The sequence below is a fragment of the Saccopteryx leptura genome, chromosome 7 (genome assembly GCF_036850995.1).
Source record: "Saccopteryx leptura isolate mSacLep1 chromosome 7, mSacLep1_pri_phased_curated, whole genome shotgun sequence".
NCBI lineage: Eukaryota > Metazoa > Chordata > Mammalia > Chiroptera > Emballonuridae > Saccopteryx > Saccopteryx leptura.
In genome coordinates this window covers 55312047-55325878 of record NC_089509.1, presented here as the reverse complement: position 1 = coordinate 55325878, position 13832 = coordinate 55312047, and the positions used below count along the sequence as shown (strand labels likewise).

Sequence of the window (13832 nt, the reverse complement as noted above, 5' to 3'; positions counted from 1 at the left end):
TCTCCCTTCCACTTTCTTTGTAAAAATCAATAAACTAAGAAAAATCCGTGGACTTTGCATATTCTTCCCTAAGGCTCACACAGTTTTCATTGTATCTTGGCCATTTTTATTCTGTCTGTTGATCCTTATATCAATAGGTTATCAGAGCAAAGACATGGGAAGCTTAGAGTCCTTCTAAATATTAAATTTTTTGGAAATAAAACAAAGACTATTTCTGATGCCTAATATCCAGATAGAAACTGAAAATATTTTCTCAGCTAAGTATTCAGAAATTTAACACAAATTTGTTTTTTTCTAAATCATATAAACATATCTAGACATTTGGCTCTTGTTTTTCTTTTCATTTGATAATAGATGAATAAAGAAGCATAGAATATGTAAACTATTGTTAATCTTACCCATACTGTTTTCCTGTCCGTTCTAATTTTCTTTAGGTTGTTGTTTGATTTTATGTTTGCAATGATAGTTTCAGGTGGAGTAAAGTTCCCTGGACTAAGTTCTTGTTTTGCTTGCATGACTAGGCAAGTCACTTTCCTTCGGAAGGAGATGAGCTTTACGATCCCTTCTAACCTTTCACATTTTTGAGTCTTTGTTTAATATGACTTTATATGGGGATGGGATGGCTAGCATATCTGATTCTGAGGCTGTGTCTCTTCAGCAAAGGAGGACCCTGGTTTTTAGAATTGTTCTGCTTAGTCTTGGGTTACATCCAGTTAATCATAATCGGTCTTTATACTATTGCTGTTAGACATACAGGTCATGCTAGCCATGCTGCCTATTTGGGCTCCATTGCTTAGCTTTGGTGTGATCTTAAATTTACTAGTAGTCATGAGTGTAGTCTAGTCCAAGCACATGATGCTTTACTGTTTTTTATTTTGTCTTTAATCTGTTTCAAACACTGTCCTAATTTTGAGTCTTTTTGCTGGGCTGATTTTGGCAATGTGGATGATTTGAAGGAATTTTGAACACATGTACAATTGAGATAACTATTGATTTCTGTAGCATTTTTCAGTTTGGCTGTGGTATACTCTGAACAAGAAATAAACTGTTATTTGGTTTTGTTTTTGAAAAACGTTAGACTTTACAGCAACCTGCCTACCCAGTCAGTTTCATTGCACTGACCATCGGTGTATTGACCTATTTTATGTCTGTGATGGGGACAAGGACTGTGCTGACGGATCTGATGAGAATGGTTGTGGTAAGTGGATTGCTTTGTTTTTTATTCATGCTATCCATATCTAGAAAAATCTCACGGTTTAGTCCTTTTCTCATTGAGCTGATTTCTAATGCTTTTCTCTATCATTTTTAGTAATTAATTGCACTACTTCTCAATTCAAATGTGCCAGTGAAGATAAATGTATTAGCAACACATATCATTGTGATGGTGTTTTTGACTGCAGTGACCACTCTGATGAGAAAGACTGTCGTAAGTATCACTGACCTAAGTGTATTTCAGGCGAAGAAATCATTTCCTTTTACTAACATTGATATTGCCACAGATTTTCTCTAACTCAGGCAAACTGGAGGGAAGAGAGTCTGAACTTTAAAGCATTATCAAAAGAATGCCGTATTAAACATATAATAAAGTTGCTGAGGCATTACCAAATAATTATTTATAATTTGTGAATCCATTATATTTATTCTATAATTGAATGAACATAAGAAATGCTGGAACTAGAGTGTTCTTTTGACTCAGGGATTTATTTTCTATTCAAGAGTTGGACATCATGTTCTTTGTTGTCAGATCAACTAATCAGACACATATAAGGATTCCTGTCTACCATGTTGTTGGAGAAGATACTATATGTATCATTTTACATTTTAATATTTATTTTTCCATAATTATTATTATAAACCTACTATTAATCTAAAATCATTTCCCATAGAGATGATATAAAAGGGATTATAAACTGCACTCATGAGTCTATTTTCCCTATGCTTTTCTCTTAGCAACCAGGCCTCCTGGTATGTGCCACCCAGACGAATTTCAGTGCCAATCAGATGGTTTCTGCATCCCGGGGACCTGGGAGTGTGATGGGCACCCCGACTGCGTCCACGGATCTGATGAGCACAACGGCTGTGTGCTCAAGACCTGCTCTCCGTCTCATTTCCTATGTGACAATGGAAACTGCATCCACAGAGAGTGGCTCTGTGATGGGGACAATGACTGCAGGGATATGAGTGATGAGAAGGACTGCCCTACTCAAGCCTTTTACTGTCCCAATTGGCAATGGCAGTGCCCTGGCCATAGCATCTGTGTGAATCTGAGTGCAGTATGTGATGGCGTTTCTGACTGCCCCAATGGGACAGATGAGTCCCCGCTTTGCAGTAAGTTTCCTGACCACAGTTTACTGGCCATAAATTTATTCTGACCCGAGGCCTGCTGTGCATCACCATTGTCATAATCAACATGTAGCTTTTGAGCGAGGGATTTCAGTTCCTCTCTGAGTTCAAATCTGTGTAGGGATATAACCATCATGATTCAAATAAATCATCACTGGATAATATTTCTCATGAAATCCTTTGCACTTGGTTCTGTGTTTTACTTCTTTTTATATCGTTGTTTAAAAACAAGACTAATTGGGGCCATTAGATTGTCAAATTAAATTTGGTTCTGTTGGTAATGTGCTCATAAGATTTTCTAACTTTAATATTTTCTAATTTTAATCAGAACTTGCCACAAAACAAATGAGTTCCGGGGATTTGTGTTTGCTGTGATTAAAATTCTGTGATTGGCATGTAACCTAATTACTGTCCTTTCTTTCTTTCCTCTTTAATCAATGCTCACTCTCAGGTGAACCCCAGCCAGGTATGAGTACAAAGTATTTCAGATTTTTATGGTTTTATATGTGTTGTGTTTGTGCTGAAAATGTCTTTGACTTACTTCCCCTTCTAGTGCATGTTTTGTATAATGATGCTTTTAATAAGTTACATGGAGACAAAGAGCATTTGCATCCCCAGGCATAGAGCTGTCTTTGGGTGGCCTCGGGTATTGCCGTTTGGGTCCTGGAAGTAAAATATGATGGCATGTTAGTGGATCTGTGCCTTCTAATGTTCTAATTGCTTTTCCCCTTCCATTTATTCACTTTTATAGACCTTCCAACTCTTGCCCATAATGTCTTATGTGTCATTTCTGTTTGGTAGTAGAATAACAAGAAAGCAAATGGTCTCTTTGCATGCTTTGCACTGACAGTTGTGTTTCTTGATGTCAACAGTATTTTTCCAAGTTTCTCTCATTGCACTAAATGGAATTATAATAGAGGGTTGTAGTAAAGAAAATGGTTCAAGTCCAGTGGATGTGAAGGATAGTAAATCCTCAGGCCTGTCACAGCAGACACTGACTAGCCTATAGAGTACATCCAAGTGAATCTTGCCTTTAGCTCTTATCTGGGTATTATGCTGAAGGTGGCCTGAGACTATATGACAAATATTTATAGCAGAGTGAACCACAGAAGCCAAGATTCCTCACTTTTCCCCTTTCTGATTCTCTTTATTTAGACCAAGAGAGCTGCTCAAATTTAAATGCTGGTTGTACTCACCAGTGTGTTCAAGGGCCCTTTGGGGCTCAATGCCTGTGTCCATTGGGATTCCTGCTTGCCAATGATTCTAAGACCTGTGAAGACATAGATGAATGTGATATTCCAGGCTTTTGTAGCCAGCATTGTTACAATACAAGAGGTTCTTTCCGGTGCTGGTGTGATAAAGAATACATGTTAGACACTGATGGGAAGACTTGCAAAGTTACAGGTAATGACTGAACTTGAAAGTGAACTACGTAACAGCCAGTTAACAACATACCCTGGAGCTTAAGATAAATGTTTTGTGTAGACATTTGGCAATGTTGATGAGGAGTCAAATGGATGAGTTGTACAACTTCTTTAAACCTCAGTTTTTTTGTGAGGATTAAATGAGTTATATAAAGTTTTTGGTGTACTTTGGAAAATAGAGGTTAAAACATATACAGGTAGTTGATGATACTTTTTATTATTTAGAATAAAATCAATTTTTTTTACATTATTTAAAAATGATTTTTGTATTTAATGATCTTTACATAATAAGTTTAATGAATTCAATTCACCCAATATTAATTCAGGTTCTACTACGTGAAAGTGATTATACTATGAATCACGATATTAATTCAGCTGCTTTAAATGACCAAATAATAGTGCTAAAATAAAATAGAGGGGATATTGGGAAATAATCAGAAGTCTCTGTCACAGCTGAATGCATTGGGAAAAATAAAAATATTTAAGACATTATTCCTGCTATCAAGAAGCCTACAATCTAAGGGGAAAGATAAAGTACAAAAGTAACTATAGTAACAGGAAAATGCAAGTATAGTTCACTCCAGATTGATATTTAGACAAATGTTGAAGTATAATTTAAGGAAGAAAAATATTTCAGGAAAAACTTATTGTAAATATTTCTGAAAATCAGCTATTTATACAAGGAATGAAATTATTAAAAATCATTCTTATGGAGATTTTTGTTTTTCTCTATTACTCTAGTTCACAATTACAACTTTGTCTCTTACAACTTTGTGTGTTACACGAAATATTTGAGATGGCTTTTGTTTTGTTTTCTCCCAGAATCATTGACATTTCTGCATTTTCTTCTTGGACAGCATCTGAAAGTCTTCTGTTACTTGTGGCAAGTCAGAACCAACTTATTGCTGACAACATCACCTCCCAGGTCCATAATATTTATGCACTTATCGAGGATGGTTCTCACATTGTAGCAGTGGATTTTGATTCAATCAGTGGTCGTATTTTTTGGTCTGATGGAACTGAGGGTAAAATCTGGAGTGCATTTCAAAATGGAACAGATAGAAAAGTAGTAAGTACATGTTTCCTGACCTTTGGCCTGACTAATTCCTCTGTCTTAGGTCTATTCGCTATCAGTCCTCAGTGAGAGACGGCCGTACAGGCCTTACCACATCCTGGGTAACTCTGGTATTTCCCTTCGGGCTCAGTGTACCTAAGAGGCCTGGCCATTCCTTATTATTAGGTAAGAATGTGGCGTCTGAAGGCAGACGCATTATTCTAAGTTATGGGTCTCACGATGAAGAGGCTTTATAAAATCTATGAGGTCCCCTTTGCGATTTTTTTCTAGTGTATGAGTGCAAAGGAGTTAAGAGGTTGCTTTTCTTAGTTTTAATCTAGTTATATTTCTCAATCCATTTCTCAATTTCAGTGTCTTGACTGTTGCTGGTTGTTTCCTCTGCCCCTTAAACTTAATTTGGTAATACAATGTGTCTGTAAAGTCATGGTGCACTTTTGACTGGTCACAGGAAAACAACAAAAGATGATAGAAAGGTGAAATCTGCACCAGGTAAAAGGAAAACTCTCCCAGTTTCATACCTATTCAGTGCAGTTCGATGTGGGCTCACACACAGATTTTTTAGGGCTCCTTAGGTAGCTATCCCGTATAGCCTCTACAGACTCGTCACTGACTGATGGCCTACCAGAACGGGGTTTCTCCACCAAACTGCTGGTTTCCTTCAACTGCTTATCCCACGAGTAATGTTATTCCTATGTGGTGGCACTTCGTTATAAACGCACCAATATTCACGTTGCACTTTGGTCACGGATTCGAATTTAGCGAGCCACAGAACACACTGAACTTTCCTCTGTACCGTCCACATCTCAACTGGCATGGCTGTGGGCTGCTCCGCTGTATGCACAGTGTTATGTCATCATCTGCATGCACACATGCTGCCACATCATCCTGCAGAAACTGGGAGGGTTTTCATTTTATTTGGTGTAGATTTCACATTTCTATCATCTTTTGTTGCTTTCCTGTGACCGGTCAAAAGTGCACCATGACTTTATGGACACACTGTAGTTAATAAAAATGTTACTCTTGGCATTTGGATATTTTAAAGTTTCATAAGTTTGCTAATTTAGTGAATATATAGAGCTTTTGTTGATTGCAAACACTTTGAAACCAAATTAAACTACATACTAATCTAACAAAGTTATCCTAGAGTGTTCATTCAATTCTATATACAAAATCTTGTATATTTTTCCTATAAAAACTTAATGCTGACTAGGTGGCTACCTACATGGGAAGACAAAGTTTTATAGTGCTCACAAGCAATCATAGGACAAGTTAGATTCCTTATTCCAACTTTTCATACAATTTCCATGTTATCCTTCATTATTTCCTATAGAGTTCATTTTTTATTCACTTTTGTTTTTAGGTACATAACAGTGGTGTCACCATGACTGAAAGCATTGTGGTAGATTGGGTGGGTCGCAATCTTTACTGGACAGACTATGTTTTGCAAACAATTGAAGTCTCTAAACTGGATGGAAGACACAGGACTGTGCTGATTAGTCACAATGTAACAATGCCAAGGGGACTAGCATTAGATCCCCGAGTTAGGTAAGACTTTTTTTTTTTTTTTTACTTTACAATGATGTTGCTTTGACATGGTTATAATGAGGAAAAAACAGCAGAAGCATTGTGTAACTGATTTATATATCATAAGATTTAAAATAATCTGTTGTTTAAGCATCTCTAGAACAGTGGTAAGCATCCAGCTGGTTGTTGCTATCTTTTCTTTATCTGAATTGTTTTCTTCATAAAGTACACAAGAGCAGTTTATTGTTCACTTTAAGACACATTGATTTATTAGCTTGGCAATATAATTATTAAAACGATTGTTATAGAATTATATAATAAGTTTCTAATGAATGCACACAGTAGTAATATTCCATAGATGGGGTCAGTTTGCTGTAACTTTGATACTTAATAGTTTCATTAAAAAAGAAAAGCCAAAAAAAAAAAAAAAAAAAAAAAAAAGAAAGAAAAACCAGATTTTCCTGATTTGGTTTCATGTTTTTTACTAGAGTTTCCTTTTATGTCATACAAGTAAGAAAAGTTTTGCCGGTTGGTCCTAAAGTGAAGGAGGAATGCTCCGTGTGCTTAGAAACCTCTGAGGGCCTCTTTTCTTAAACTGACTTAGATTCTCTTACTGAGGCTCTTGCCTGCAGGATGGTGAGTTGGGCAAATTATGTTCAATGTGATGCAGACTTCTAGATATTGCAGAGTATTACACACCCATGAAACTTATGATGAATCTTTGATAATAAATAAATTGACTCTCTTATCTTAAACATGACAGGGTAGATAATGGAGAACAGATAGATTTTTCTAGATCGAATATTTGTGGATTGTACAGAAACATGAACTGGCATTGTGACACTTCACTGTCGTAATGTACTGCAGGTTTTATGAACATTATAAAAATACCTAGATGGTTTGTGATTGCATTATGATTATTACGGTTTTACTTTGCAACACTCAGAAGAAAGAATAAACTTTGTGCATGTATTCTGAACTGGAGATGATTTATTTTAAGTAGTATGTAAACATGATGTTCTATTACTTAAGAGGACAGTTATTTTCTATATTGAAATATGTCTTCTCTAGCCCTGGCTGGTTGGCTCAGTAGTAGAGCATCAGTCTGGCATGTGGAAGTCCTGGGTTCGATTCCCAGTCAAGGCACACAGGAGAAGCACCCATCTGCTTTTCCACCCTTCTTCCTTTCCTTTCTCTCTATCTCTCTCTTCCCCTCCTGCAGCCAACGCTCCATGGGAGCAAAGTTGGCCAGGGCACTGAGGATGTCTGCATGGTCTCTGCCTAAGGTGCTAGAATGTCTCCAGTGTGACAGAGCAATGCCCCAGAGCATCGCCCCCTGGTAGGCGTGCCGGGTGGATCCCAGTTGGGTGCATGTGGGACTCTGTCTCTCTGCCTCCCGGCTTCTTACTTCAGAAAAATACAAAAAGAAAAAAGAAATATGTCCTCTCCAATTGATAACTAGTTTCTTTTCACAGTGACCATCTGATGTTCTGGTCTGACTGGGGCCATCATCCACGTATTGAGCGAGCCAACATGGACGGCAGTTTGCGCACGGTTATTGTCCAGGACAAGGTCTTATGGCCCAATGGCTTAACTATTGACTACCCCAACAGACTGCTCTACTTCCTGGATGCCTACCTTGATTACTTAGATTTTTGTGATTATGATGGACAACATCGGAGGCAGGTGATAGCCAGTGATTTGGTAAGTTGGTAGTGAGGAAAACTAAACTGAAACCACAGTCATGGCTTAGTGGAAAGCAGATAGAGTAACAAGAAAACAAAAATTTAATGCCTGTGTTACAGACATTACATGGTCAATCCAGAAAATATCAACAGCAATAGGGCCAATTATCTTGTATTATATGGACAGAAAATAGATATTTTTATTCTAGGTCATGGCCAGATTGCTCATGTGATTTAGTTGATCTGTAGATGCTAATCTGTTGCTTCTGTTCCTTTAAAAAGTGTGAGGCAAAAATTAATAATTTAATTGTATTTACATTCTCAATTAATCATAGCCTGTTATATGTTTTGTATTTTTATTCAAAAAATTCTTTGGAACTTATTTTCACAAGTTATGAGAAAATACAGAAAATGTATTTTTTGCCAAAGAACTGTTACTGACTTCTGTTTAAGATTGTCATTGTTTACAGTTCTGTGACTTGAAAAGAAACTGAGAGGTCCTCTCTTACCTCAAGAAATATGTACCCAAGCTGTATCAGAGTTATGTACCTCTGTGAGGGGCAGAACAAGACAGTGGAAATAGCATTGGATAAGGAGTGCTGATGATGGGGTGGTGGCTAGACTTTGGGGTTTGGGGATCCTAATAAGTCACCTTACTTTCTACACTTCAGTTTTGTTTTCATTTGTAAAATGGATGTGCAGTGTAATTATCAGAGTAAAAGTGAAGACTAAATGACACAGGTGAGGAAAGATCTTGAATGGTATAGTGGGAGACAGGTCAAGCAGTATATATTTTGTCTGTCTCTTGAAAAATGACGTCCTTATTTTTTATTAAATAATTAAATGCTAAAGGAAAGAATTTCTTGGGCATTCTTTTCTCCTTTGTTTGCCTTCGTTTTTATTTTTGAGCAAGATCTCACTGTTCTCTTCTGTTTCACAGATCCTGAGGCATCCCTATGCCCTAACCCTCTTTGAAGATTCTGTGTACTGGACTGACCGCGCAACTCAACAGGTTACTCAAGCTGACAAGTGGCACGGAGGGAACCAGACCGTTGTCATTTATAATGTGCATCAGCCCCTTGGGATTGTTGCGGTTCACCCTTCAAAACAGCCAAATGGTAAATGAGAGGCAATTGAGAGAGAGAGAGAGAGAGAGAGAGAGAGAGACATCCTGCCAGGGAATAGCTTGAAAAACACTTCTTCTGGAAATGTAAAATGCATAATGCTGCAGATCCATTTGTTTGGGCAATACATTTTTCTTTCCTCTTTACTAACTACTCCAGTCTTAACATTTCCGTTAATTTTATTTATTTATTTTTATCATGGAAAACTCTCAAACTCTCATCTTGTCAATAAGAACAGTAGATCTAAATTGTGTCATTTTATTTTAAAATGGGCTACTTTCTCTGTGACTTTTCTCCTGAGTCTCAATCTCCTTGGTTGGCAAACACTGCATAGACCAGATACATAGTCCCTTAGACCCTTTTAGCACTATCGTTTATTTTTGGGTCTTATTTATTACGGTGCCATTGCCCTGTGGCTGTTCTTCTGTGGCTATCTGTTCATTCTGGAATACACTGTGTGAGGGCTAGGTGACTTAAACATTTGTCCTTGGTAGTGTGTTTTCTAATGTGAGGAGGGAGTAAGTCATTTAATCTTGACTCCTCTAACTCCGCAATGGTTTCTCATCACACTGCAGAATCTGGCCTGTTTCCTCCCTGGTCTCATTTCTTCTCTTGCCACATTGGACCATTGGACTTCATTGGATCTCATTTTGATCCTGAAGCATCTTCCCACCTTTGAACTTTTGCACTAGCTCTCTCTCTGCCTGGAACATTTCTCCTCCAGCTTTCTGCATGTTTTGTTTCTTCATGTCATTTAGGATTCTACCAAATTCTCCTTGCTGCCCTTCAACCCCCTATCTAAAGTAGCCCTTCCTTTTCATAATTATTTTGCTCTTTACCCTCACATTCTGAACTCATACAATGTGCTCTTTCTTTTTTATTGAATTTATTGGGGTGACATTGGTTAATAAAATTATGTTTCAGGGGTACAATTCTATAATACATTATCTGTATATTGTATTGTATGTTCGTGACATTGGTTAATAAAATTATACGTTTCAGGGGTACAATTCTGTAATACATTATCTGTTCACCACCCCAATTCAAGTCTCCTTCCATCACCATTTATCCCTCCTTTAACCTCTTCTACCTCCTGAAATCACACAATTTATGAGTGTAGTTCTGTCTCTCTTTGTCAGACTATCTGTCCTATGCTTACAGCATTCCCAGTGCTTAGAATGGTGGTTGGTACCTAGAGAAGGCTTAATATTTTGGAGGGAAGGAATGGATTAATGACTATGATAAGGTATGTAACAAGAACACGTAAGATATAGAGAACATCCTGTGTGCTTGGGATGCATACAGGACCCCTTTGATCAAGGAGCAGAGACACACAGAGATGTCATCATTAGAAAAATAAAAAATTGTTATCTAGCTGAAACTGGATCAACAGTGGGTAAATGTAAAGGTCACATAGGGAACATACACCTTGCTTTCATTTAATGTAAAAAGAGCTTTTTTAGGTCAGGCAAGGAGGCACATAATATTTAGCATTATATTTCCACAGTAAACCTAGGATTACTCAGTGGCCGTTTGTTGCTAATCCGGTTACAGACAGGATTGATCTGTGACCTTGGGCAAGTCACTCCTCCTTGTTATTCCTCTAATGAATTTTATGTTGAAAGCATGGTGTTAGGGAAGGGTAAAGTAGTTTAGGAAAACAACCAAACCAACAGAGGTAACTAAATGTACTTGTGTCTCCAAATACTGGGGGCCTCTGCAAGGACAATAACTGTGTGACTTAGTGTGCATTTAAAAATTCACTTATATAAATTGAGATATAATTGACATATAACATTGTATTAGTTTTAGGTGTACAACATGATTTGAAATAGGTATATATTGTGAAGTAATCGTCACAATAAATTTAGTGAACATCCGTCATTACACATAGTTACAGAAAATGTTTTTTTGGGATGAGCCTTTTAAGATCTACTCTCTCAGCAACTTTGAAATTTATAATCCAGCATTGTTAACTGTAGTCATCATGCTGTATATTGCATCCCCGGAATTGATGTGTCTTATCACTGAAAGTTAATGAAGTAAGTACCTTTTGATCACCTTTAGCCATTTCACACCCCACCCTCAAACTCCGACAACCACCAATCTGTTCTCTCTGAGTTTTCCTTTTTTTAAAAAAAATTTTACATATAAGTTAAATTATATAGTCTTTATCTTTCTCTGTCTGACTTATTTTACTTAGCATAATGTCCTCAAGGTCCAGCCATGTTGTTGCAAATAGCTGGGTTTCCTTTTTATGGCTGAAGAGTATTCCATTAGGTATGTGTATATATAAATATATGCCACATTTTCTTTCCCCAGTCATTCTGTGCACTTTCCTGTGGGGGGTTTTCCATTCAGCGGTGTTTACTTCTCTTTCTATTGCAGGTATAAATTCGTGTGCCTCTGCCCCCTGTAGCCATCTATGCCTGCTTTCCACACAGAGGCCACAGCTTTACACCTGTGCTTGTCCCTCTGGATGGAGTCTCTCCCATGACTCTGTGACTTGCCTGAGAGGTACAGTATTCCCTCTAAGTGTGCTCTGAAGGTGGAGCTTGCCATCGTTTGTGCAAAGCAGTGTAAGCTCTAAGCCGCTTGCTAATGGAGGGTGTGCTTTGTTCCCTTGATCCAGCAGGTATTTATGGAGTGCATGCTGTATAAGAGGATTTATTGAGTACTTCAGTCGTTGTATAGTTTCTGTGTACAGTTCAGAGCTAACATTATGTGTGCATGTGGTTCAACAGTCCTTAAGCTCTCATTTTCTCTCACCTGGTTACAGTTAGACAAGTTATAGTAATGGAAAGTTCCAAATTATGTACTTCAGTTAAAATTCTTGACAATAGTGTATGGCTTACATTTTTCAGGATCTCTATCCCCCTTTTATTCTCATCACCACTAGTCAATGGTAACTCTTGTAGCCTGGGTCTCCCTACTCCACTTTTAGTACCTTTGCTATCATTATCTGGTACTTTTAATATTATAAGTTTTCACTGTATGAAATATTTTAAGTGATTACTTGAGCAATTTAGTCTTTATCTCATCCTAGATGCTTCACTGGGTTGATTGAAGAGTATGAGAAGGGTTATACTTAGTACTTTAGGAAGTGAGAAAGGAAGAAAAAGATGTCTTCATTCCACAAAAGAGATTTCTTCTGGAGTGTGTACTTAATCTGTATAATAAACTCTTTTTAAAAATTATTCACCTTTGCTTAAAAATCTAAAGTTATTCTAATTTTTAGTGAAGAGAAGTGAATGTGTTTTGATACTCATAAAAATGGTTGTAGATAAGTTCAAATTAAATGTTTAATGATTTAAAAAAATCCCCTAAATTAAGAGAAAACAGAATCTTAAAGTAGAGGAGATTTTCATCTTAAAATGGAAAATAAATGCAGAATCCAAGAAATGTATGGTTTTCATAGATTGTGCAGACATAGGGTTATTCCATCAGCATGTAATATTTTGCAATGATATTTTCCTGATGAAAGATTTTAATTATTGGAAATGTTTACAAAGAGATTGGCATTTACCATTTTTCTTCAGACTTATGAACCTAATCCTTGTTGACATTGTTTAATTTAGTGTGTCCTCAGAGTCTTTCAGCTGAAGATTAAACTGGGCTACAGACATTTAGAGCACAAAGCGTTCTTTCACCGCACAAAAATTGGGGATTGGTATAATCAGTATTACTATCTGATGGCGATTGATAAATGTTAATTCTAAATGGTGCCTTTTGTTGTTTCACAAATAATTACACTAGTGGTTTTTCTATGGGCTGATGTTCCTAAAGTGGAACTTTTTCACTATTTCCCGGCTGGTTTCTCAGTACCATTTGGGTAACTGAGTGTCAGTGTATGTTAAATGTTACATATTTTTTTCAACAAGAAGATTAGAAGACTTGTTAACCTTTATAGATGAAAACATTTTACTTGACTTACATGTTCAATAACCTTTACAGTAGTATTTACTAAGTGTCTGAAATATCTTTGGAAATGTTTTTGTGATAAGGTTAATTGAAAAAGCAGATGCTAAGCTTGGCCACGTATAAACATGCATCAGGGAAGTCTGGAAGACCACATACAAGGCCAATAGTGGTTACAGTTGGGTAAAGGAATTATGGGATGTTTCTATTTTTTCCTAATTTTATGTTATAAACTTTTACAGTGAGAGCTTTCTTTGCATAAAATAGTTTTTTATTCTTCAGAAAACATGTCCTTATATAATGCCAAAAACAAATAAATAAGGCTCAAATTAGAACGTCTCCCCAGCACCCCTTAAAATAACATTAAATTGAAAATGGGTTTCTGACTCTGTCTGAGGGACACCAGGCAATTGCTTCAGTGACTCTGTGCAAAAGAAGAAAACACTCCTTACCCAGGCCCTAGGGAAGTTTGCTGTGCTAGTGACTGCGCAAGTTCTGAGTTAAGCAGGATGTAGGTTTAGGAGTCACAAATGTCACCCTTTAATTATAACATCAGTTTCCCATTCCTGATTGCCATTTTCCACTTCTTTGCTAACTAACACTAATCCTAACGGAATCGTGACGTGAGCACTAAAAATGAAGACATGATCTATCATTTCAAAAAACGGAGGTATACCGACCTTAAATATCACCTCCTCCCTTTCAGCCAACCTGACATTCGTCTGTGCCTACTCCTTCC

At 37.1% G+C, this 13832-nt stretch overlaps 1 protein-coding gene across 1 annotated transcript in view; it reads left to right on the top strand.

Moving 5' to 3' along the window:
* Positions 1–13832, top strand: part of LRP2 (LDL receptor related protein 2) — a 253234-nt gene that overhangs the window by 123822 nt on the left and 115580 nt on the right. The window contains exons 23-31 of the mRNA XM_066346663.1: positions 1079–1198; positions 1310–1426; positions 1951–2328; positions 3499–3747; positions 4625–4836; positions 6203–6387; positions 7842–8070; positions 8992–9169; positions 11564–11692. Of these exons, the coding sequence (XP_066202760.1) occupies positions 1079–1198; positions 1310–1426; positions 1951–2328; positions 3499–3747; positions 4625–4836; positions 6203–6387; positions 7842–8070; positions 8992–9169; positions 11564–11692 (1797 nt within the window). The remainder of the gene's footprint in view (positions 1–1078; positions 1199–1309; positions 1427–1950; positions 2329–3498; positions 3748–4624; positions 4837–6202; positions 6388–7841; positions 8071–8991; positions 9170–11563; positions 11693–13832) is intronic.